Genomic DNA, 22,811 nt, shown 5'->3' with positions numbered 1-22,811 from the left:
TCTTGTTTTTAGTTGCTCAACCTGTTTTTGTAGTGCATGTGTATCCACACCAACATATTTTCTACCCTACAGTGCCTCAGGGACACATACTGTACCTTTACTGAATGATAATGAAAACCAGTTCTCACAATTATTTCTAACTAAGCTGATGTTGTAATTAATGAATAATATCGATATTTTGTTCTTTCAGATTTAGAATCTTATGTTCACGGGCACAAGAAAAAACATGGAAGCAAGGGTCCTTGTCATGGGTAAGTAGACTGCGTGTAGTCAAGTTTCAGTTTTGTGAAATTCCTCAGTGTTGTAATATAGGACTGAAAAACAGCCCATTAGAAACCTTTTGAAGTCACACAGAAGTGATAATCAGATCTTCTCTGACTTTCACAATGTGATACAATTCTACTTGACTTATTGGTGGCCCTGATTTGATTGAACAGTTTGAGAGTAAGCAGCACTTAGTGAACTAAGAGAAATAGTCCCATGCAGGTCAAAATTGGCTGTGGCCCATGGATGTGGCAACAGCACTGTTCAGCTGGGGCCTAACAATCAACTACAGCACCTAGAATATCTCCCTCACCTCTGCTGTTTGAGGAACCTCTTCTGTGTGAACAAATCCACAAACTTCAAACCACAACTGACATTCTCATGAAGGCGGGTGCTACAATGAGGAGATGGCAGATAGATGCAGGATATAGGCAAGAAAGTAGTATGGCAAAGAGGAGGTATAATTTTGTAAGAATGCTCTCAGATCTGTAGATTTTTAGAAACGTAATAAAAAAAAATGACATAGTTCTGGAGACTAGATTTAACTTTGATTTCAGAAAAAGTAAAAAAAAAAAAAAAAAAAAAAAAGATGTTTCAGCAGCCATTTGTCAAAGTAAAACTGGCCATTGGTGACTGGATCTTCTTGTACTGTCCACCTCTTTTTCCAGTGCCAAAGGCTCCCCGGCTGAGGCTTGGAGGGGAATCCGCAGTTCAGAGCTCAGTGGTCCAGCAGACAGAAGGAAAAAGAGCTGTATGCTCAGGAGCAGCCAGGATGCAGCACAGGTGAAAGAATAGATATAGATAAGAGAATTGTGGATCGGTTTCTGGCACGGTTTTCCAGTATGTTATACGAGGTCTCTTAGAAAAGTATCCGACCTTATTATTTTTTTTCAAAAACCATATGGATTTGAATCATGTGTGATTGCGTCAGCCAAGCTTGAACCTTCATGCGCATGTGTGAGTTTTTTCATGCCTGTCAGTTGCGTCATTTGCCTGTGAGCAGGCTTTGAGTGAGGAGTGGTCCACCCCTCTTGTTGTTTTTTTTCATTGTTTAGGAATGGCTCAGAGACTGCCGCTTTGCTTGATCAAAATTTTTTCAGAAACTGTGAGGCACGTCCAAGTGGACACCCTTCGAGAAATTCACATGGTGTTTGGTGAAAATTTTATGGGCTTCAAAGAGATTACGGAGTGTTACTGTCGCTTTAAGGATGGCCCAGAGCGACTGGCGGTGCGCCGCACTCCGAAGCCGCCATCGACAGGCTGAACGACCATTTCATTTCTAAACGGATGGCTGTATGGATCCGTGACCATCGTGTGCAATTTCTCTGGTTATCACAAGAGCTGGACATCAACCATTTTCCGGCAGATTTCACTTTTAACAAGAGATTTTGTCATGGAAAGCCGAGCGGAGGCTTCGCGCTACTGGAACGAGACAAAACCACCTCCGTTTTGGTCTCACAGGACGGCTCTGAGATGGCGTTCAGACAGCTGTCGGTGGTTTTTCCATCGAGTGATTATCTGAAAAATTGTGGATGTGCCTGGACATGCCAGAACATGTCCTGTGAGGCTTAATCACGGCGTTGCTTTGCGCCATGCGGCACCGCCACGACGCGCGGAATTCCTCCGCACGTCTGTCTCAATGTGCAGAAAAAGTGCTGATGTCCACGTCTTTTCACATTTCCTGTGCTAGCCAGATGACATGTTTTCTAAGCCTAGCTTCTGCTACTCTTTCCCATAACTTCATGCTGTGGCTGATAAACTTTATGCCTCTGTAGTTACTGCAGCTCTGCACATCACCCTTGTTCTTGAAAATAGGAACCAACACACTTCGTCTCCACTCCTCAGGCATCCTCTCACTTTCCAAGATTTTATTAAACAATCTGGTTAGAAACTCTACTGCCATCTCTCCTAGACATTTCCATGCTTCCACCTGGAATGTCATCTGGACCAACTGCCTTTCCACTCTTCATCCTCTTCATAGCAGCCCTCACTTCTTCCTTACTAATCTCTTGTACTTCCTGATTTACTCTCACATCATCCAGCCTTTTCTCTCGCTCATTTTCTTTATTCATCAGCGCTTCAAAATATTCCCTCCACCTTCTCAGCACACACTCCTCATTCGTCAGCACATTACCATGTGCATCTTTTACCACCCTAACCTGCTGCACATCCTTTCCAGCATTGTCCCTTTGTCTGGCCAGTCGGTACAAGTCCTTTTCTCCTTCCTTACTATTCAACTTCTTGTACAGCTCGCAATATGCCTTTTCCTCCGCTTTTGCCACTTCTCTTTTCGCCTTATGCCTCATCTCCTTGTACTCCTGTCTACTTTCTTCATCTCACCGACTATCCCAAAACTTTTTCGCCAACCTCTTTCTCCTTATGCTTTCCTGGACCTCTTCATTCCCACCAAGTCTCCTTGTCTTCCTTCCACTGTCCAGATGTCATACCCAGTACTGTCCTAGCTGTCTCCCTCACCACATCTGCAGTACTTTTCCAGTTGTCCAAAATTGCTTCCCCTCCAACCAGTGCTTCTCTCACCTGCTCGCTAAATTTCACACAATAGTCTTCCTCCTTCAGCTTCCACCATCTGATCCTTTGAGCTCTTACTCTCGTCTTCTTCTTTACCTCTAAAGTCATCCTACAAACAACCATCCTATGCTGTCTAACGACACTCTCTCCTGCCACCACCTTACAGTCTCTGATTTCTTTTAGCTTGCATCTCCTATAAAGAATGTAGTCCACCTGTGTGCACCTTCCTCCAATCTTATATGTGCTCCTCCCTTTTCTTAAAGTAGGTATTCACCACAGCCATTTCCATCCTTTTTGCAAAATCAACTACCATCTGTCCTTCCCCATTCCTATCCTTGATACCATATCCTACCCATTACTTCCTCATCACCTCTGTTCCCTTCACCAACATGCCCATTGAAGTCCGCTCCTATCACCACTCTTTCATGCTTGGGCACACTCTCCACCACCTCATCTAACACACTCCAGAAATCTTCTTTCTCCTTCATCTCACAACCTACCTGTGGGGCATATGCACTGATATTCATCATCACCCCTTCAATTTCCAACTTCACACTCATCACCCTGTCAGACACTCGCTTAACCTCCAACACACTTTTAACATACTCTTCCTTTAAAATGACCCCAACACCATTTCTCTTCCTGTCCTCACCATGGTACAACAAGTTGTAGCCACCGCCGATACTCCTGCTCTTACTTCCCTTCCACTTGGTCTCTTGCACACACAATATCAATCAATTTTTTTATATAGCGCCAAATCACAACAAACAGTTGCCCCAAGGCGCTTTATATTGTAAGGCAAGGCCATACAATAATTATGTAAAACCCCAACGGTCAAAACGACCCCCTGTGAGCAAGCACTTGGCTACAGTGGGAAGGAAAAACTCCCTTTTAACAGGAAGAAACCTCCAGCAGAACCAGGCTCAGGGAGGGGCAGTCTTCTGCTGGGACTGGTTGGGGCTGAGGGAGAGAACCAGGAAAAAGACATGCTGAGGAGGGGAGCAGAGATCGATCACTAATGATTAAATGCAGAGTGGTGCATACAGAGCAAAAAGAGAAAGAAACAGTGCATCATGGGAACCCCCCAGCAGTCTACGTCTATAGCAGCATAACTAAGGGATGGTTCAGGGTCACCTGATCCAGCCCTAACTATAAGCTTTAGAAAAAAGGAAAGTTTTAAGCCTAATCTTAAAAGTAGAGAGGGTGTCTGTCTCCCTGATCTGAATTGGGAGCTGGTTCCACAGGAGAGGAGCCTGAAAGCTGAAGGCTCTGCCTCCCATTCTACTCTTACAAACCCTAGGAACTACAAGTAAGCCTGCAGTCTGAGAGCGAAGCGCTCTAATGGGGTGATATGGTACTACGAGGTCCCTAAGATAAGATGGGACCTGATTATTCAAAACCTTATAAGTAAGAAGAAGAATTTTAAATTCTATTCTAGAATTAACAGGAAGCCAATGAAGAGAGGCCAATATGGGTGAGATATGCTCTCTCCTTCTAGTCCCCGTCAGTACTCTAGATGCAGCATTTTGAATTAACTGAAGGCTTTTTAGGGAACTTTTAGGACAACCTAATAATAATGAATTACAATAGTCCAGCCTAGAGGAAATAAATGCATGAATTAGTTTTTCAGCATCACTCTGATTTATATGTCTACCTTTCTCCTCTTCATCATATTAGTCAGCTCTCTCCCTTTACCAGTCATACTACCAACATTCAAAGTCTCCACTCTCATTTCCACCCTTCTAGTTTTCTTCTTCTCGCGCTGTTTGTTGAAACGTTCTCCTCCTCTTCGTTGTTGTCTTCACCCAGCAGTAGCCCAGTTTCCACCGGCACCCTGTTGGGCAACAGCACCAGTGGCGCACGTTGTTAACCCGGGCCGCGACCGATCCGGTATGGGAATTTGATTCTTAGTCTGCATAGTTGGGTTGGCTTGTTTTACGCCGGATGCCCTTCCTGACGCAACCCTCCTCATTTATCAGGGCTTGGGACCGGCACTCAGAATGTACTGGCTGCACACCCCATGTGGCTGAGTTAGGAAATCACATTGTAAGATTTTTAAAGAATTTATAAATTGTGGTGGAAAATAAGTATTTGGTCATCCACAAACAAGCAAGATTTCTGGCTCTGACAGACCTGTAACTTCTTCTTTAATAAGCTGTTCTGTCCTCCATCTGTTACTTGTATTAATGGCATCTGTTTGAACTCATTATCTGTATAAAAGACACCTTTCCACAGCCTCAAATAGTCAAACTCCAAACTCAACCATGGCCAAGACCAAAGAGCTGTCGAAGGACACCAGGAAGACAATTGTAGATGTGCACCAGGCTGGGAAGAGTGAGTCTACAATAGTCAAGCAGGTTGGTGTGAATAAATCAACTGTGGGAGCAATTGTAAGAAAATGGAAGACATACAAGACCATTGATAATCTCCCTCGATCTGGGGCTCCACGCAAGATGTCATCCTTCGGGGTCAAAATGATCATGAGAACGTTGAGAAAAAAAATCACAGAACTACATGGAGGGAACTGATGAATGACCTGCAGAGAGCTGGGACCAAAGTAACAAAGGCCTCACTACGCAGAGAGGGACTCAAATCCCGCAGTGCCAGACATGTCCCCCTGCTTAAGCCAGTACGTGTCCAGGCCCGTCTGAAGTTTGCCAGAGAACATATGGATGATCCAGAAGAGGATTGGGAGAATATCATGTGGTCAGATGAAATCAAAATAGAACTTTTTAGTAAAAACTCAACTAGTCGTGTTTGGAGGAAAGAGAATGCTGAGTTGCTTTCCAAGAACACCATATCTACTGTGAAGCATGGGGGTGGAAACATCATGCTTTGGGACTGTTTTTCTGCAAAGGGGACTGGATGACTGATCCGTGTTAAGGGAAGAATAAACAGGGCCATGTGTCATGAGATTTTAAGCCAAAACCTCCTTCCTTCAGTGAGAGCATTGAAGATGCAACGTGGCTGGGTCTTCCAGCATGACAATGATCCCAAACACACCTTTCAGGCAACGAAGGAGTGGCTCCGTAAAAAAGCATTTCAAAGTCCTGGAGTGGCCAAGCCAGTCTGCAGACCTCAACCCCATAGAAAAGTTGTGGAGGGAGTTGAAAGTCGGTGTTGCCCAGCGACAGCCCCAAAACATCACTGCTCTGGAGGAGATGTGCATGGAGGAATAGGCCAAAATACCAGCTACAGTGTGTGCAAACCTGGTGAAGACTTACAGGAAACATTTGACCTCTGTCATTGCCAACAAAGATTATATTACAAAGTATTGAGCTGAACTTTGGTTATTGACCAAAAACTTATTTTCCACTATAATTTACAAATAAATTCTTTAAAAATCCTACAATGTGATTTCCTGGATTTTTTTTTTCTCATTTTGTCTCTCATAATTGAAGTGTACCTATGATGAAAATTCCAGACCTCTCTCATCTTTATAAGTAGAAGAACTTGCACAATCAGGGACTGACTAAATACTTTTTTACCCCACTCTATATTGAAAATATCTGTTACTAAAATAGGTCAAAAAGAAAACTATCTTCAGTAAATGTATGTTTCAAAGTCTCAATGAGTATTTTTTTAACCTATAGGAGAAAATACAATCACATATGAGTGAATACCTTTTTATTTTCGAGTGTATAATTAAATATAACGCACTGCTAAAATAATATCGGCCGTACCACCATTGTCTTCTTGATCATTTTCAGTTATTTAATTGGTATCCCAGTGCAAAGTAAGTGTGTGTGTGTGTGTGTGTGTGTGTGTGTGTGTGTGTGTGTGTGTGTGTGTGTGTGTGTGTGTGTGTGTGTGTGTGTGTGTGTGTGTGTGTGTGTGTGTGTGTGTGTGTGTGTGTGTGTGTGTGTGTGTGTATAAAATTCTGCATTTATTACTTACATAAATTTTTAAGATCCTATTGTCTTACATACAATTTGTACATGTTCAGTAAAGTCCCGCTAGCTAGCTAGCTACAGGGATGCTTATTCACCCTCTTTGGATAGTTTTCTGTCTTTTTGTAAATTCTTGCTGTCTGAATGAAATGGCGGAACATTATTTTTTATTTCTTCAAATTGACGAACTAATACTATATTTGCTATAAAATGCCCAAATTCCTTATAAAGTGGTTTGTTTACCGGAGAAGGAGGCCACCATTTTGGTATACGGACAACATTTCAACGCGCATTCTCATTGGTTGAAAAACAACTCTCCGTGCGCAGTCGCTTTTCGCCACACACTCTTGTGAAGGTAGTAAATGCGCAACAATGTCTTGATGTTCCAGACAATTTCCTGCCTGCTTCCCGCGCCACATCTCATAGCAGCGTTCACCAGTTTTTCTACCTCATCAGTTTCTCATCGTTTATTTACAATATTACACAAGATACGAGACAGGTATGGCAATAGTTTAATGCTGTTATCATTTAAACAAGCAAATTCTGTGATATTTTGGTATTGTATGATAAATGTAATGCTTAGGGAGTAAAACACTGCGATCATTGAAGTTTGTTACCACCAATGGCACCATCCACCACGCATTTTAGTATGTGGCCATGTGTTTTTTTTTTTTGGTTGTAAAACTGTTATATAACCTGCCAAATCGATGGAATCTTTGAAACAAGCTTAAATACTTCGTATGTAGCCTGTTTCCATGAGAAATACATCTTGTATTGAAAAACATGAAACAAATTACACATGGGGGGGTTAAATAAAAATAAATAAATGCCACTCACGGGAGTCAAACCTGTAATTTACAAAAGCTCTGATTACCAGACAGAAACTTTATCACTGCGCTACAATCACTGCCTTATAACAGGAGTGTAAAATGCCTAAAAATCATGTATTTTATGTCATGTAATCATGTAATGTATTTTTTTGAAAAAACAGAAAAAAGCGCAGAAATAACTGACAAAACAGTGTTTGTTACAGTGTATTTTTGGTGATACGTGACTAAAAGTGGCGTATTGTCATAGTCCTGCGGCGCGCATGCCGCAGGACAGTGTGCTCTCCCCCTGCACGCCACGTGTGTGTGTGTGTGTGGTGGGGGGGGGGCGCACACGTGCAATACACATTCACACCACATGTGTGGCTTTTTTGAAAGCCATACTCATGGGGCCACTTCTAAAATTCTCATATCCAGCTCGAAAGTGATTGTCTGCTCACTGTTTTCATGCTAACAGCGTGAATGGCCACACATTTTCTAAGTGTCAAGCGAGCGGTCATAGATGTTCGTGTGTGTCACCCGGAATTTGGCTGACACCAGCCGTGAGAGGGATCGAATGGGCTCTCACAGGGCACACTCTGTCTTTCATCTGCTGGTGTATATGAATTTTTGTAGCAACAGGTGTACAAGGCAGCGCCGATTTTTCACGAATGGCATGCAATTCCTCCGTGCGCTAGTTGGCTTCAATCGTGTTATGTGTGAAGGGGCCCTAACGTTCGCGAAATATCTTGTTAATCATTTCAGATATATTATCAGGTTCCAAAAACAGCATTTTCAGTTTTAGAAGGGCTTATTTCTCACTAGCTTTTACATAGTATCAATCAATCAAAGTTTATTCATATAGCCCTTTCCACAACCCAGAGGGTGACCAAAGTGCTTCACAGTCAGATAAAAACATAAAGAATAACTTAAGACAATAAACAAATTTAAAACAGACACATCAATAAAAATATACATCCAAAATATTTGCACATCAGGACTGAATAAAATGTCAGAGCGCTGCTGGTTGACAGAGGTTATATTTACATTATATTTACACACAAATGAAATGGAGTTTGCAGCTAGCTAGACCAGCCTCTGACTTCATGGTGCCGCTCTACTCTGATTTATATATACATGCGCACACACACCCCCCCGTTTATCTGTCGGAGGGCCCAGGGCCAAGCATCAGCCCACACCCTTTTTTGACAGCAGTTGGTTAAATGCCCACCTTAAATTAAATTACATGGAATACATTTGGGAGACTTATTACACAATTGGGAGACTTATTTGTGATATATTTTTTTAGTTGTGATGTACATGATATTGGCCATGCTCATGCATCAGGCCACCCCGTCTTCAGGCAGAATTTCATATGAACCTTGGGCAGCTATGATGGGAGAATAGTGTATGTTCATACACACTGCTCAAAGTAACTAAAGGAACACTGTACTCCCTGAGGGCGGCACAGTGGATTAGTGGTTAACACTGTTGCCTCACAGCAAGGACATCCTGGTCCTTCTCTGTGGAGTTTGTATGTTCTCCCTGTGTTCGTTTGGGTTCCCTCTGGGTGCTGTAGCTTCCTCCCACTTCCAATGACATGTAGGTTGGGTGAATCGGTGACTCTGAGTTGACTGCAGGTGTGCTTGTCTGTCTGTACGTGGCCCTGTGATAGACTGCCGTCCTGTCCAGAGTGTACCTCGCCTCTCACCCTATGATTGCTAAGCTCCTCCGTGACCCTTGATGGGAGTAAGCGGGTATAATATGAATGTCCCTGAATTGTTTTGTAAATTTGCTCTCTCTGTCTCTCTCTATACACACACAATCACACACACATACACATTCAGTGCTGCATACAGTCAAAATATAACAGTGGCCAAGGGAACAAACTGTGTTCTTTCCTGCAGCTCTATAATTACTTTACCAAATGTCCCAGTAAGTTTTAAGGTGCCGTGGTCCTGTAGCCTGACCCCCAGCTACTTAGAAACAATTTGAAAAACCGGCATGTGTGTGTGAGAGACATGGGGGCAATCAAGACCGATTGAGGCATCTTGTTACTGTATTTTAACACACCTGGGTCATAATCTGATATGATCTATTTCAATCATATTGGCCACATAACACTGGTCAAGAAAAACTTTTTTTTTCTTGCATGGACATTGAGAACTGATTTTGGGTAATTTGGGGCGCTGAATCTGAGCTCTGACATCCTCTGTCACATCACGTTTTTTGCAATCTGCATGTAACTTATTGATGGATTATGCAAGAGTTGCTCATTCACTTACGAGATTCACACCACTCAGAGAGCACACCACTTTCACACCGCTTTCATGCACAAAAGCAGCTTCAAAGCATAGTTTTTAAACCAAGTTCACGAAATGTGAACAAGAGTCGTAATGTCATTTATGGCACTGAAGTGGTGTGCGAGACTGCAGCTTTTGCTTTGATGATTGATACGAGAAATATGTTTTCATATCTCAAAAATGTGATGTGATTGGCAAAAACTAACATCATATTTGGATTCAGCGCCCCCAAAATGACCCAAAATCAGTTAGAAAAACTTCTTGCAAGAAAAATCGTGTTGACCAGTGTAATAATCTTTCATTAGGGTAATACTACAAAACAGTCTACACCTACAATATTACCAACTTAAATGTAACAACAACAACAAAAAAAGAACAAAGAAAATGAAAGTTTTTGTCCCTCAAAGTTTGCAAAGTAATCCTGTGTGAAAAATAATAAAATTTCGGACATGCTTTATTTATGTTTAAAGGAATGCTTTTTTGGTGGTCATCACAGTGACTAAAATAGTGGATGGTTTCTAAGAAATTATGTGGGACGTGTCTGTGGTAGAATGTTCTGACCCTGTTGACCTCACACTTTGCAGCAGCAAGATGGTGAGAAGAGAAGCCATTCTGTCAAAACAAAGACCAGAGTCCTGCCCACAGACAGGTCAGTGACCCACAGCTAATCCAAGTCTAATGTCAGCACATCTTGCTGATGTGCTGATAATGTAAAAACATATTGATCACCATGATTGATATTATAAGCACATCTTGATCATCTTGATTGATATTGTAAGTACATCTTTGATTGTTTCTTTAATGTAAAGATTAAATGAAACAATCAAAGATGTGCTTTTAGCGTTGACTTTAATTTTATTTCAAGAGACTTAAAAATATCACATTAATCATTTAGGAATTAAAGCGACTGGTATACATAGTGCCTCTGTTTTCAGAATGCATGTCATTGGACAAATTAAATGTAAGGATTCTTTTTAATACAAATCATCACTTTCAGAACCTGGGTTCTGTCTACATATCAGGGGAGGATACATGAACATTTCCAAGTCAATCAGTATGTCTTGGATGTCATTTACATCAATCTTTAAGACATCCAAACAGTGTGGTACTGTATGGTAAATCTGTCTGGATTAGGTGTGCAAATAGAAGACTAATGAGGAAAGACACCAAGACACCATAACAGCTGTCAAGGAGTTATCTGCTTCTGTGGCTGTGATTGGGGAAACTGTGCATAGTGCATAGCACAACACCACACTGGAATATCACATTGTTTAGGCTTCATGAAAACCAAAAACACATCCTCAAGCACAGATCCTCTGGCCAGCTCCAGACTGTGTTCCCCCCAGAGAAAGTGATCTAAAATCATATGTCAAAAACTAACGAATGAGTGAATTTGAATCTTTTCACCTTTTATTCATCTGTATCGCTCTTTTCTCTGCACTGTTGACTCGTCACTCCAATGTTTTTCTTATCAGGGATATTGGGAAAGTTAAAGTTCTGGGATCTGCCTGTGTGACCAATGGCTGTGTGCTACCAGTCCACTTGTCTCAGGGAAAAGGTAATTGTTTTCAGCGCCAGCTGCTGCATCATCACTGCACGCGGTACTGGACAGCCAACCGACAAGCGGTTAATACACTTCTCCTCACTTCAAGGCCACCCATGCCCCAGAGTTAAGCAAGACATCCAGCATAAAACTTGCTCCAGCAACTCACAGAACCCAAAAGAAACTAGTTTTCAGGAAATTCCTCTTAATTTGGCTATTGGAATAGAAAAATTTGAACTGGACACAGTGATTTATGGAGCTTCCCTCTGCTGTGCACTTTGTGTTTGACATGAAGGCTTAAATACAGTTAGTTACATTACTCACTATGACCACTATCAAGACTGTTTCAAACATTTTTATCCCCTGGTACGAAATACGGAGGGATATAGTGATCAGCATGCCCGTCTGTCCCTCTGTCCATTTTCACTTGTTAGCGAAATATCTCAAGAACCACTTGACCAATTTAATTCATATTTAGCATAAAGGTGTGTGATCACCTGACACCAGTAAATTACAGTGGCCTTGGAGTCAATTTCAAGGTCACAGTGAGATATTCAAGATATTGTCATCGTCACCCTTGTTAATGCGATATCTCAAGAACCAGTTGATCAGTTTCATTTATTTGTACCATAAGGGTGTACTTGGGTGATTCCCCCTACACTTTAGTGTAACTAATTTGTGGGGACCTGGAGGATCTGTCATCTCCTGATGACTCTTGTTTTGAAACCATACTACTTGCAATATGTCTGTACAGTTGTAAGCAAAGGTTTGGGCACCCTTGATAATTTTCATGATTTTGCTTGGTTGTCTGTATCAGAAATTTCAGTTAAATATATCATATAGCAGACAAACACACTGATATTTGAGAAGTGAAATGAAGTTTCTAGTATTTACAGAAAGTGTGCAATAATTATTTAAACAAAATTGGTCAGGTGCATAAATTTGGGCACCCTTATCATTTTATTGATTTGAATACATTCAGCACTCATTATTGGAACACAGAATTGGTTTAGTAACCTCATTGACCCTTGACCTCCTTACACAGGTGAATCCAGTTATGAGAAAGGGTATTTAAGGTGGCCATTTGCAAATGTTTCGCCTCTTTGCATCTCTTCTAATGAGTGGCAACATGGGAGCATCTAAACAACTCTCAAATGACCTGAAATCAAAGATTGTTTAACATCATGGTTTAGGGAAAGATACAAAAAGCTATTTCAGAGATTTCAGCTGTCAGTTTCCACTGTGAGGAACATGGTGAGAACAGTCATAGTCAACCCACAGACCTGCTCCAAAGATCTGCAATATGATCTTGCTGTAGATAGTGTCTCTGTGCATCGTTCAACTATACAGCGCACTTTGCACAAGGAAATGCTGTATGGGAGAGTAATGCATAGGAAGCCTTTTTTGCGCACACGCCACAAACAGAGTCGCTTGAGGTATGCTAAAGCACATTTGGACAAGCCAGCTTCATTTTGGAATAAGGTGCTGTGGATTGATGAAACTAAAATTGAGTTATTTGGACATAACAAGGGGCAGTATGCATGGCTGAAAAAGAGCACAGCATTCCAAGGAAAACACTTGCTACCTACAGTAAAATTTGGAGGTGGTTCAATTATGTTGTGTGACTGTGTGGCCAGTGCAGGTACTGGGAATCTTGTTAATGTTGAGGGTCACATGGATTCCAGTCAGTATCAGCAGATTCTTGAGAACAATGTTCATGAATCAGTGACAAAGTTGAAGCTGCGCCAGGGATGGATCTTTCAGCAAGACAACAACCTTAAATACTGCTCAAAATCTACAAATGCATTCATGCAGAGGAACAAGTACAACCTTCTGGAATGGCCATCTCAGTACTTGTAAAGAAGAATGGTCCAAAATACCTTCAACCAGAATCCAGACTCTCATTGGAAGCTATGGGAAGCGTTTAGAGGCTGTTGTTTCAGCGAAAGGAGGATCTACTAAATATTGATGTATTTTTTTCTGTTGAGGTGCTCAAATGTTTGCACCTGTCTAATTTTGTTTAAAGAATTATTGCACACTTTCTGTAAATCCTATAAATTTTATTTCACATCCAAATATCACTGTGTTTGTCTGCTATATGATATATTTAACTGACAGTGCTGATCCAAACAACAAATGATTTATAAAGGAAAATCATGGAAATTATCAGGGGTGCCCAAACATTTACATACAACTGTATCTGTAGCTGGAACATTGAAATGAATGTGATCTTTTAAAAAGTGCTAAGTAAAACAAGGCTGCAAAATAAAATCTAGAAATATTTAAAAGTTTTTGAATGTGCATTATTTAAAACAACCATGCCTGTTTGAAATTGCTCCATGTTGCATTATAACAAATACACATACACACACGCAGAGAAAGAGAGATTGCTTTGTCTGCATGAATACTGTCTGACAGTAATCCACCTCCACAGGAAATTACCTGTGGAGGTGGATTACTTTTGAACTGTTTTGTGATAAGGTCTGTTGCTTTTTACATTGCGTTCAGGACAGTGGACATCTGCAACATTAGCCACATTTAATTTAAGATGACATGACCTGATCTGGAGTTTATTTCAGTGAAACATTTGTGCACATTAGACAAATGGTTTGTAGTGTGATGAGTTTCTCACAGTGGTGCTTTCACAGGCAGGAGATCCAGACTAGAAATGCTTGGTGACACATCATCAGAAGCCTACAGTTCTCCACCCAGCCCACAGCATCTTGACAGCGACGACGACAACAACAAAGGTAAATATACGCAGCACTGGTGCACCTGATCCCTGATCATAAAGGAAATGAGGGGCTTTGTGCTCTTGTGTGACGGGGCCCTTCCACATGCACTGTATGTACAAGTGGACTTGAAATTTAAAGAACCTGGGTGTTTGGTGTTAAAATGACGCCAATGTTGGTTGCAAAAGAGCAACGCCATGTTTGCTACACTGTGGGCTGCTTTGTACCAGGGTGTTGAATAAGGAATGATTCCAACTAATACAGTTATTGATACGTTGGATCAATTTCAGTTTGTTCCAATTGTGCAATTGTCGAGATATTTATTTATTAAGATTATTTCATAGTTTCTGAGTTGTTCCTGGTCAAACCAAGCCTGCTTGTATTTATATCAGTTTTCTAATAATCGTGTTGAAGTCATAACTGTTACGTCAACTCTTATTAGCTGTGATGTGGTCTTGGTGGTGGAACACTAACTGAATCTTTTTCTCAGACACAGATAGTCATTCTGACAACTCCACCAAAGTCCCTGATACCGTCTTCACTGAGCAGACAAATGCTGTGATGGGGAACTTGTCCTCTGTTCTTCCTCTGTCATCCAGTACCCATCACGTCCAAACAGATGTCCTCTGCCCAGAGAGCACCACCAACTTTCCCCCCCTCTCCTTTGTAAATTCTCTGCCCTATGCTCTGAACAACGGAGGTGCTGAGAATCCCATGAACCCTCCTCACAGCCAGAGCTTCGGGCCTGAAGGAAAGTCCTTGCCTGCCACAATCATGATGCAGATGCCCCTAGTTCCTCTCGGTGTTCCGGGCCCTGGAATTGTGGGAGCTACAGAGAAGAGGGAAATTCTCCCCACCTTTGGGATTCCCACTTTAGGTCTCCACCCCCCAATGAGCCCAGCCATGCAGCCTCTGGTCCAGAGGTTCAACACAGCTTTGTCTCATAGTAGTGGTGGCACTGATGGAACATCAGGGATTGTTTCTGGTTCTGCTGCTACACAGTCTCCACACGAAGCTCCTGTCAGAGCCCTGAGTGGCCTATCTTCAGGTTCCACATCTTACTCCTCGACACTTCAGTCCTGCCAAGACCCAGTCATTGTCACTTCTTGCATGACCCCCTCTTTGCCTGTCGCGGAGACTTCACATGCCAAACATCCTGGTTTAAACTTAGCATTTGGTCTGCCTTCTTCATATACTGTGCCGTCTGTCTCGACATCTGCCATGCCAACCTTGGGTGGACCTGCAGCCACTGAGATGCCATCACCTGGACATGTACAAACAAGTGCACCTCCAGATGTGCCTCCCGATACTCCTGGGTCTGTCCCCAGCTCCAGCCCAGCACCGGTTCACAGCCTGGGACACAGTGAATATACATCTTACTACAACAGTGACACTTTAACAGGAAGCAGTGCTGTTACCCCTGGCAACCCACTTGTCCAGCAGCAGCAAGATGCTCCTAATCAGCAACAGCAACCAGTTGGCTGTGGGACTTGCGGCTGTCACAACAACTGCGGTGGTCGAGGCACCATCAACACCAATAGCGGTGTCAGTGGTGCCACAGGCTGCCAGGCTCCACTGTTCTTTCCTCAGCACCAGATGGCAGCACGACAGGTATTCAGTATTTCACCAGCTCTCTTCCACCTCACAAGTCTGTCCAGTAATAGCTACCTCACCCAGGGACAGTGTCCACACCAGGCTAACAGTGGTGCCGCCACCCTGTCTGCCTTTTTCCCAACCTCTCCTCCTCCTCCTGCCCACCCACCCCCCTACGGCCCAATCCACAGACCACTCCACACGCATTCCAACAGTCATGCGGATGTACCATCACACATGCTGGGCACCCAGGCAGCAGCAGCCGCTGCAGCTGCAAATTACAACCTGCAGCAGCAGATGGGGCCAGCTCCAGCATTCTGCCAGCGCATCTACCAGAATATGTACCCAAATTCTTTGGGTCTGCAACCTGCTGCTGCAGTAGGGGGAGGAGGCATTAACAAGAAGAATGGAAATGTGTCCTGTTATAACTGCGGCATGAGCGGCCACTATGCACAAGACTGCAGCCAGCCCTCTATTGACTCCACCCAGCAAGGTAAGACAAGAAGACAGCCAGGGACTTTTAATGTCCCCGTCCTTCATACTCATGTCCAAGAGCAGTGTACACCATCAGGGTCCAACATTCACAAATAAAAATGTCAACACTTTTGGCATGGGTTTTAGCAATAAAGAAGAAGAAGAAATACAACTTTGTCAAAAGAGAAATTATCATCAGATATTCAAACTTCTGATGGTCCTTGAACTGACCATCAGTATTAAACACTTCTGTCAGGAAGAATAATTGTTGCTGAAATGGCCTTTGCTTAAAATAATGGTATTTCAACAAATAACTTTCACAAATAAACCTTTGCTGTATCCTGATTCTCTTAAAAACAAACTAAAACATTCTATGCTTCTCAGCTTAAATATATAGTTTTGAATTATTTGACTGAGAACAACAGTCACATGACAAAAAATCATCTACTGAAGCAGACTGAATAAGAACAAGAGTGGAACATTATATTGAGAGAGATGGTAACAGAAAAATAATCAATCTTATGTGTACAGTATGTAGTGCCCCCCCCCCCCCCCCCCCCCCCAATATTGGTAATACTTGGAAATGTGTGTGTGTACAATCCACCTTTTTCAGTTCTTCAAACAAATTCAACTTGTGTTTTTAACATTCTATCTATACAGTTGTGTTCAAAATAAAAGCAGTTTGTTTAAAAAAGTGAATAAAGCTCAAAATCCTTAAAATAACTTTTAATACCATATACACAAATGCATTGGGTACATGGGAACATTCTGTTCCATTTCAAAACAAATGTGCATACAGGCTCAAATCTATAAAAGCCAAAAATGACCCTGACATTTATGGCCATGTTGAGTGTATGTAAATGTCCGACCACAGCTGTATATATAATTATAGCAACATTATAAAATAATTATAACAACTGCAGACTAGAGTCCCTTGATTGAGGAGAGTAACATCAACTCAGAACATGGCACCATTTTGGTTCCAACTGCACTGAACTACTGAATGGACCTTTTATGTTTTTAACTTTTTTTTTTTTAAATCATTTAACCACATATGCCAACACATCCATGTACAGGTGCTATCAAATAAATAAATAAAATTAATTAAGCTATCAAATTTACACGAATATACAATTTATGATTTTATTTAATTAATTTAAAGCCTGATGTATGCTTCTGCAGCTCTGTAACTCATGACTGTTTTAAAGTTCTCTGTCTCTGGATTATGCTTCTTTATGGATTAATTTGACCCTCCACAAGCTTTTCTCTCTACAGTCATCACCTCCAATTCAAAGGTAAGCTACACAATTTACTCTTTTTCAGACTCCGTGCTGTAAACTTGCAGACTTTTCTGATCCATTTGTAATCAGCGTGCGCACTGTAAAACCTTTTATATGATGGCAGACGAAGCAGTGAAAGCAAAAAAGTGTCAAATCACAGCCTTTTGTGTCTGATTTAACAGGTGCACATCAGGCTGAGCACGGTGTGAAAAAAAAAAAACGGTCAGGTTTTTAATCATGGAATTGACCCACTTTCCTCAAATCGGCGAGTGTCAGAGCTGAACTTTAATTTGTACCTCTGTTACTTTGTATATCCAGACTGCTCGGGGGTTTTTAACGGAAGTACATTGCGATTGCGACATTTTGTCCGATGTGAGCGAAAAATCCATTATACAAAATCCGTTATATACAGTGTTTATTACATGGAAAACAATCCAAAAACATTGGAACTTTTTTTGTCCGGTGAGTGCGAATATCTGGTTTATACAATGACGGTTTAGGTGAGTTTTACTGTACATGGGACTTAACAATAACTTTACATCTCAAAGCTTTGACGATGAAGTCGCTTCCATCCCACACAGCTGACTTTATTTTCCCAAATTTTTTATTTGTTCGGATCTGAACGGAATCTGTACATCTTGAAGCCCTTGTTGTGTGTTTTGTGCATCCAAGTGCACAGCAACCCAGCATTTTCAGTGAATAAATAAATAACATAGCTGGATTTACATGCAGACAGATTAACAGCAAACGTTATTTTGGACCCAAGATGGCACCACGAGTCACGTGACAGATTGTTTTGTTTTTTTCTTTATTTGTTTTTTTCCCTCGGCTCATCATGTCGTTACTCTCAATCAAGGGACTCTACGGCAGACTGCCCCCCTCTGAAATTATTGGAACAAGGCTGGAGCATTTGCTTCTGTTGTACACTTAAGAATGTCTGTAACTACTCTGTTGCTTCTAACAGTATGTGGTGTTTGACTGAATTGTTTGTGTGACCTCTCCAGACTTTGATTTGATGTTTTTTGTTTTGTTTTGTTTTGTTTTTTTGCAGGTGGATTCCAGTTGAAGTACACAGCATCGCATATTTCTGAAGCACCTGACAACACTGACTGAAGAAGGAAAAGATGACAGCAGATTTTTCTGCTAAGGGCTCAATGGACAAGTATTCATTTGTGCCTGAAAATCTTGTTTCCATGGAGATGTTTCAGCATTTCACGCGCACTAACAGTCTTTCAGTTAGTTTGTGATATTTTTGCACTGATGTTTGGAAATAATTTATTAAATATTAGGAAGATCCATTTTTGTTTTTTTGTTTGTTTGTGCAGTAAAGTCGAGTCGTCTCGATGCAAACGTTAGACAGCGCTTTCTAAAAGTGCGTATTTTTGGTTCTTCCTCATTCCTACTCTTAACATAAGATTTTATTGTGTGGAAAACTATACAGGAGTTTTCCCTGTTAAAACAAGAATACAAAAAGTTGAAAGAATAAGATTTGTTTTGGTGATTCTGCATTTTGCTGTAGAGTTTTTTTGAATGTACACTTTTTATTTCAGGCAAAGAGTTCGCGAGTGTGAGTTGTGAAAAACAGTTATGTTGGAAGCCAATAGGAATGAGTGAAGTAGTATTTTGTTCCATTTTAAGAGCTTTACTTGTTTTATATGTCTGATAGTGAACATGAAACGTTCATGCACTAAACAGACCTTAACACATCCAAACTGATGTGACACTGAAGCAGTTTCATTTCACTACAAAAAAATCAACAAGAGGTTTGCAGTTCAGTTAGTACTTAGTGTTGAAATTTGTCAAGTTTTTTTTTTTTTGAGGGGTTAAAGACAATATGATTTTTCTCAAACTTCATATACTGTAGAAATACAATAAAGAGGAAGTTTGTTTTCTGCTCTGAGACCTGGACCAGTTTTGTCAACGAGTCAGTTTCTGTCTTCATAAACAGATCTGTAGATGTGCACATCACCAGCCACCTGTCTGTCCAACGGTTAACCCTACTTTCAAAGACATGCAGGTTAGGTGAATTGGTTTGCAGTGTTTGGCACAAGTCCAAACTTAGTACCGCTCTCCTTAAACCAGAGTTCTCAAACTAATTCCAGAAAGGGCCAAGAGGGTGCAGGGTTTCTGTGCAACCACCCACTCCACCAGGTGATTTCACAGATTAACTGATTCCATCTGCTCAAAGTGATGGTGGAGTGGGTGGTTGCGCAGAAACCCTGCACCCTCTTGGCCCTTTCTGGAATCAGTTTGAGAACTCTGCCTTAAACTGACAGTTTAAAGAGAGTTTTCAAATGACAGGGTGCACTTCACCCTCGATCTCGTGACACAGAATGAGAATCATTTCTATAATGTGTATAATGTTTTATATGTCGGTGGCTGTCCACGGCTGCTATCCCTACTAAAGCTACTCACACAGAAGGTGTGTGTGTGTGTGTGTCTCGTGTCAGTGACACTGGTGTGTTACTGTCACTGCGCACACGCCTGCACTCACCATCAATAGCAGTGACTGCTGCTGTGTGTGCAGCGTTTAGTTGTGTTTATTTTTCTTCCATTTGATCCTGGATTTGGAGTTTCTGAACAACGTGATGCTTTCCAGCCTGTCACAGACGACGTGCATGTGGAGAGTTTTACAGAGTAAACAGGCGATGATGTAGTTTGTGTTTTGAACATGATCAAAATTTTCACCACACCTCAGTGAGTGAAAGCAACCATGTGGTGAGTAGTGACGTGTTTGTGGTGGATACTGGTAAGCTGGATTACGAATGCTGCACACACCTTTAAACACCACACACAACTTGTGTGTGAGGGGATCTTTGCAATTCATGGTTCTGACTATGTGCTTTTGCACAAAGGTGTTAAATGGACAGTACGCTGTATGCTACATCCAGTTGTGTTCAAAATAATAGTGTGTTTAAAAAAGTGAGTAAAGCTCAAAATTCTGAAAAAAGTTATATCCGTTCACACAAATCATTGGGAACACTGTACATTCTATTCAAAATCAAAACATGAAGAAAAATGTATCAAATGTATTACTTTACAGAAAGTGAAGAAAAAGGAATATTATACTCTTCATAAAAATGGAAGTGTCTGCATTTTTCTTTTGTGAAAAAACAGGTGTCAAGCAGCAGTAAATGTACATGCTGGCTGTAGTGCATTTCTCTCTGAAAATCTGAATAAAATGGATTATTTTATCACATACCAGGGATCATGGATCAGTTTGAATACATCAAGATAACTTGAAGAGGTTATGTTGCCATATGATGAAAAGGAAATTCCCTTGAAATGAGTTTCACTCCAATGTAATCCAGTAAAGGATGCCATGTTATGTAAAACTGTTCTTCATTATCATGTATAATACTGGTGAGCTTTTCCAGAGGAAGAAAATCAAAGAAATATTTTGGGATTGGGTGTTTTAACCAGACAATAACCCCAAACACACCAGCAAGTGAGCAGCATCTTGGTTCCAGAACAAGATTAACGTGGAATGGTCAGCCAAATCGTGGGACCTTACTCCAATAGAAAACTTGTGGAGTGACAGCAAAAATGCTGTTTCTCAAGCAAAACCAAGAAATGCAAAGGAATTGTGGAATGTAGTCCAACTGTCCTGGGTTGGAAAACCTCACAGGTGCCACAGGTTGGCTGACTCTATGCTACACAGATGTGAAGCAGTTCTCAGAAAGTCTTTATACAAGTAAATATTAGTTCAGTGATTCACAGGAAAGCAAAATTTTCAAGCACCTTTCATTTTATAGAGTAAATATTTTGTTTGTAAAGAAAAATGCAGACACTGCTGTTGTTTTGAACAGCCTAATATTCCTTTTCATATTCTGTAAAGTAATAAATTTGATACATTTTTCTTCATTTGGAATAGAATGGGCAGTGTTCCCAGTATACAGTGCATCTAGAAAGTACTCACAGCATTTTTTCCACATTTTGTTATGTTACAGCCTTATGTTGTTATATTAGTCTTTTTTGAGCCTGTGTCAGGCAAGTTTGGCTGCCACCAGTTTTTGCAATGTCTCCTTCCCAGGTGGGAAAGGCCGTGCACAGCCTCAAAAGTACGTCGCTTCCATGTGGCGGGGATGACGGGCCGTGTCTGTCCTGTGGAGATGTCACAGCATGGCACCGCCCTCACCAAAAGTGATGTCTGTCAGCTGCAGTCCAGTTGCCAAACCTGAGTGCCTGCACGTCTGGGTCGATGGTCTCGTCAGCTGCCATGAGGGTGTATTCCAGCCTGAGGTGGGCTGTGGCTGTAAAAGCTTGAGAGAGGCAGTCCACGATGAAGTACCTCTTGCCCGTGATATGCTGTACATCTGTGGTGAACTCATAAGAGAGCTGTCACTGTTGTTGGGCAGACCAGGGTTCAGACACTTTAGCCTTGGCAAAAGTCAGCCGTTTGTGATCGATGAAAGCTGTAAACCGCCGGGCACCAGACCTCCGATATTGTGTGGAAGTGTCGATTGGTGAGGTGGAGGGCAAGCAGCTCCTGGTTATACTTGCACTCACTGGGGCATAACTATCAACTAAAAGACGCTGCACCCACAGCATAGTCTGATGCATCTGTAGTGATGGCTATGTGGGGCTCCGGCGATGGGTGAGCCAGCAGCTTTGTGGCAGCTTTGGCATCCGTGAATGCTGTATCTCTCTCTCAGTGGACCAGTCCACCGGTGCTTGGATGCTATCCCCTTCAGGGCCTCATTACAGAGGGTGCGTAACCGCTGCCGCTTTGGGAATGAAGTGGTAAATGTTCACCATTCCCAAATACTCCCGCAGGGCCTGAACTGTGACCGGCCATGGAAAAGTTAAGACCGCGTCCAGCTTCGACGGGAGTGGCACAGCCCCATCCTTGGTGACTCTGTGTCCCAGGAAGTCAATGGTGGGTCAAACCAAACTGGCACTTAGCTGGGTTGATAATCAGCCCATGCAGACTGAGGCATTCAAACAATATCCGCAGGTGGGACAGGTGTTCTGTTTGGGAGGAACTGGCCACAGGGATGTCGTCCAGGTACACAAACAGGAACGGCACGTAGTAGAGAGTCCATGAGGCACTGGAAGGACTGGGTGGCGTTCTTAAGGCCAAATAGCAGTCTCAGGAACTGAAGAGTCCTAAAGGGGTGATCACCACTGGTTTGGGGATGTCCAATGGGTGGACTGGCACTTGGCGGTGCCCACATACAAGGTCCACCTTTGAGAAGATTGTGCCCGCCAATTGCACTGAAAAGTCCTGGATGTAGGGAAATGGGTTTGGTATCGTGGCATTGTTAAGTTGCCGGCAATCACCGCAAGGGCACCAACCACCATCAGGCTTGGAACCATGTAAAGGTGTGGCGTTGGAGAGACGAATGATATCCAGGCGTTCTGTGTTGTCAAACTCAGCCTTGGCAATGACGAGCT

At 42.0% G+C, this 22,811-nt stretch overlaps 1 protein-coding gene across 5 annotated transcripts in view; it reads left to right on the top strand.

Annotated features, from left to right (window-relative positions):
* Window positions 1-19,322, top strand: part of zcchc2 (zinc finger, CCHC domain containing 2) — a 103,127-nt gene extending 83,805 nt beyond the window's left edge. For 2 of the 5 annotated variants that reach the window (XM_034172889.1, XM_034172862.1), the window contains 7 exons: window positions 191-251; window positions 933-1,042; window positions 10,372-10,441; window positions 11,268-11,350; window positions 13,984-14,085; window positions 14,558-16,153; window positions 18,466-19,322. In XM_034172889.1, coding sequence (XP_034028780.1) covers window positions 191-251; window positions 933-1,042; window positions 10,372-10,441; window positions 11,268-11,350; window positions 13,984-14,085; window positions 14,558-16,153; window positions 18,466-18,527 — 2,084 coding nt within the window. In that variant the 3' untranslated portion in view covers window positions 18,528-19,322. Of the gene's footprint in view, window positions 1-190; window positions 252-932; window positions 1,048-10,371; window positions 10,442-11,267; window positions 11,351-13,983; window positions 14,086-14,557; window positions 16,154-18,465 lie in introns of all 5 variants that reach the window. The other 3 variants (XM_034172881.1, XM_034172870.1, XM_034172894.1) reach the window with 3 other exon arrangements.
* The last annotated feature ends 3,489 nt before the right edge of the window (window positions 19,323-22,811 follow it).

The sequence above is a fragment of the Thalassophryne amazonica genome, chromosome 1, assembly GCF_902500255.1.
Source record: "Thalassophryne amazonica chromosome 1, fThaAma1.1, whole genome shotgun sequence".
NCBI classification, from domain to species: domain Eukaryota; kingdom Metazoa; phylum Chordata; class Actinopteri; order Batrachoidiformes; family Batrachoididae; genus Thalassophryne; species Thalassophryne amazonica.
Note: the sequence above shows the minus strand (reverse complement) of the source record. Positions and strands in the feature narration are given on the sequence as shown.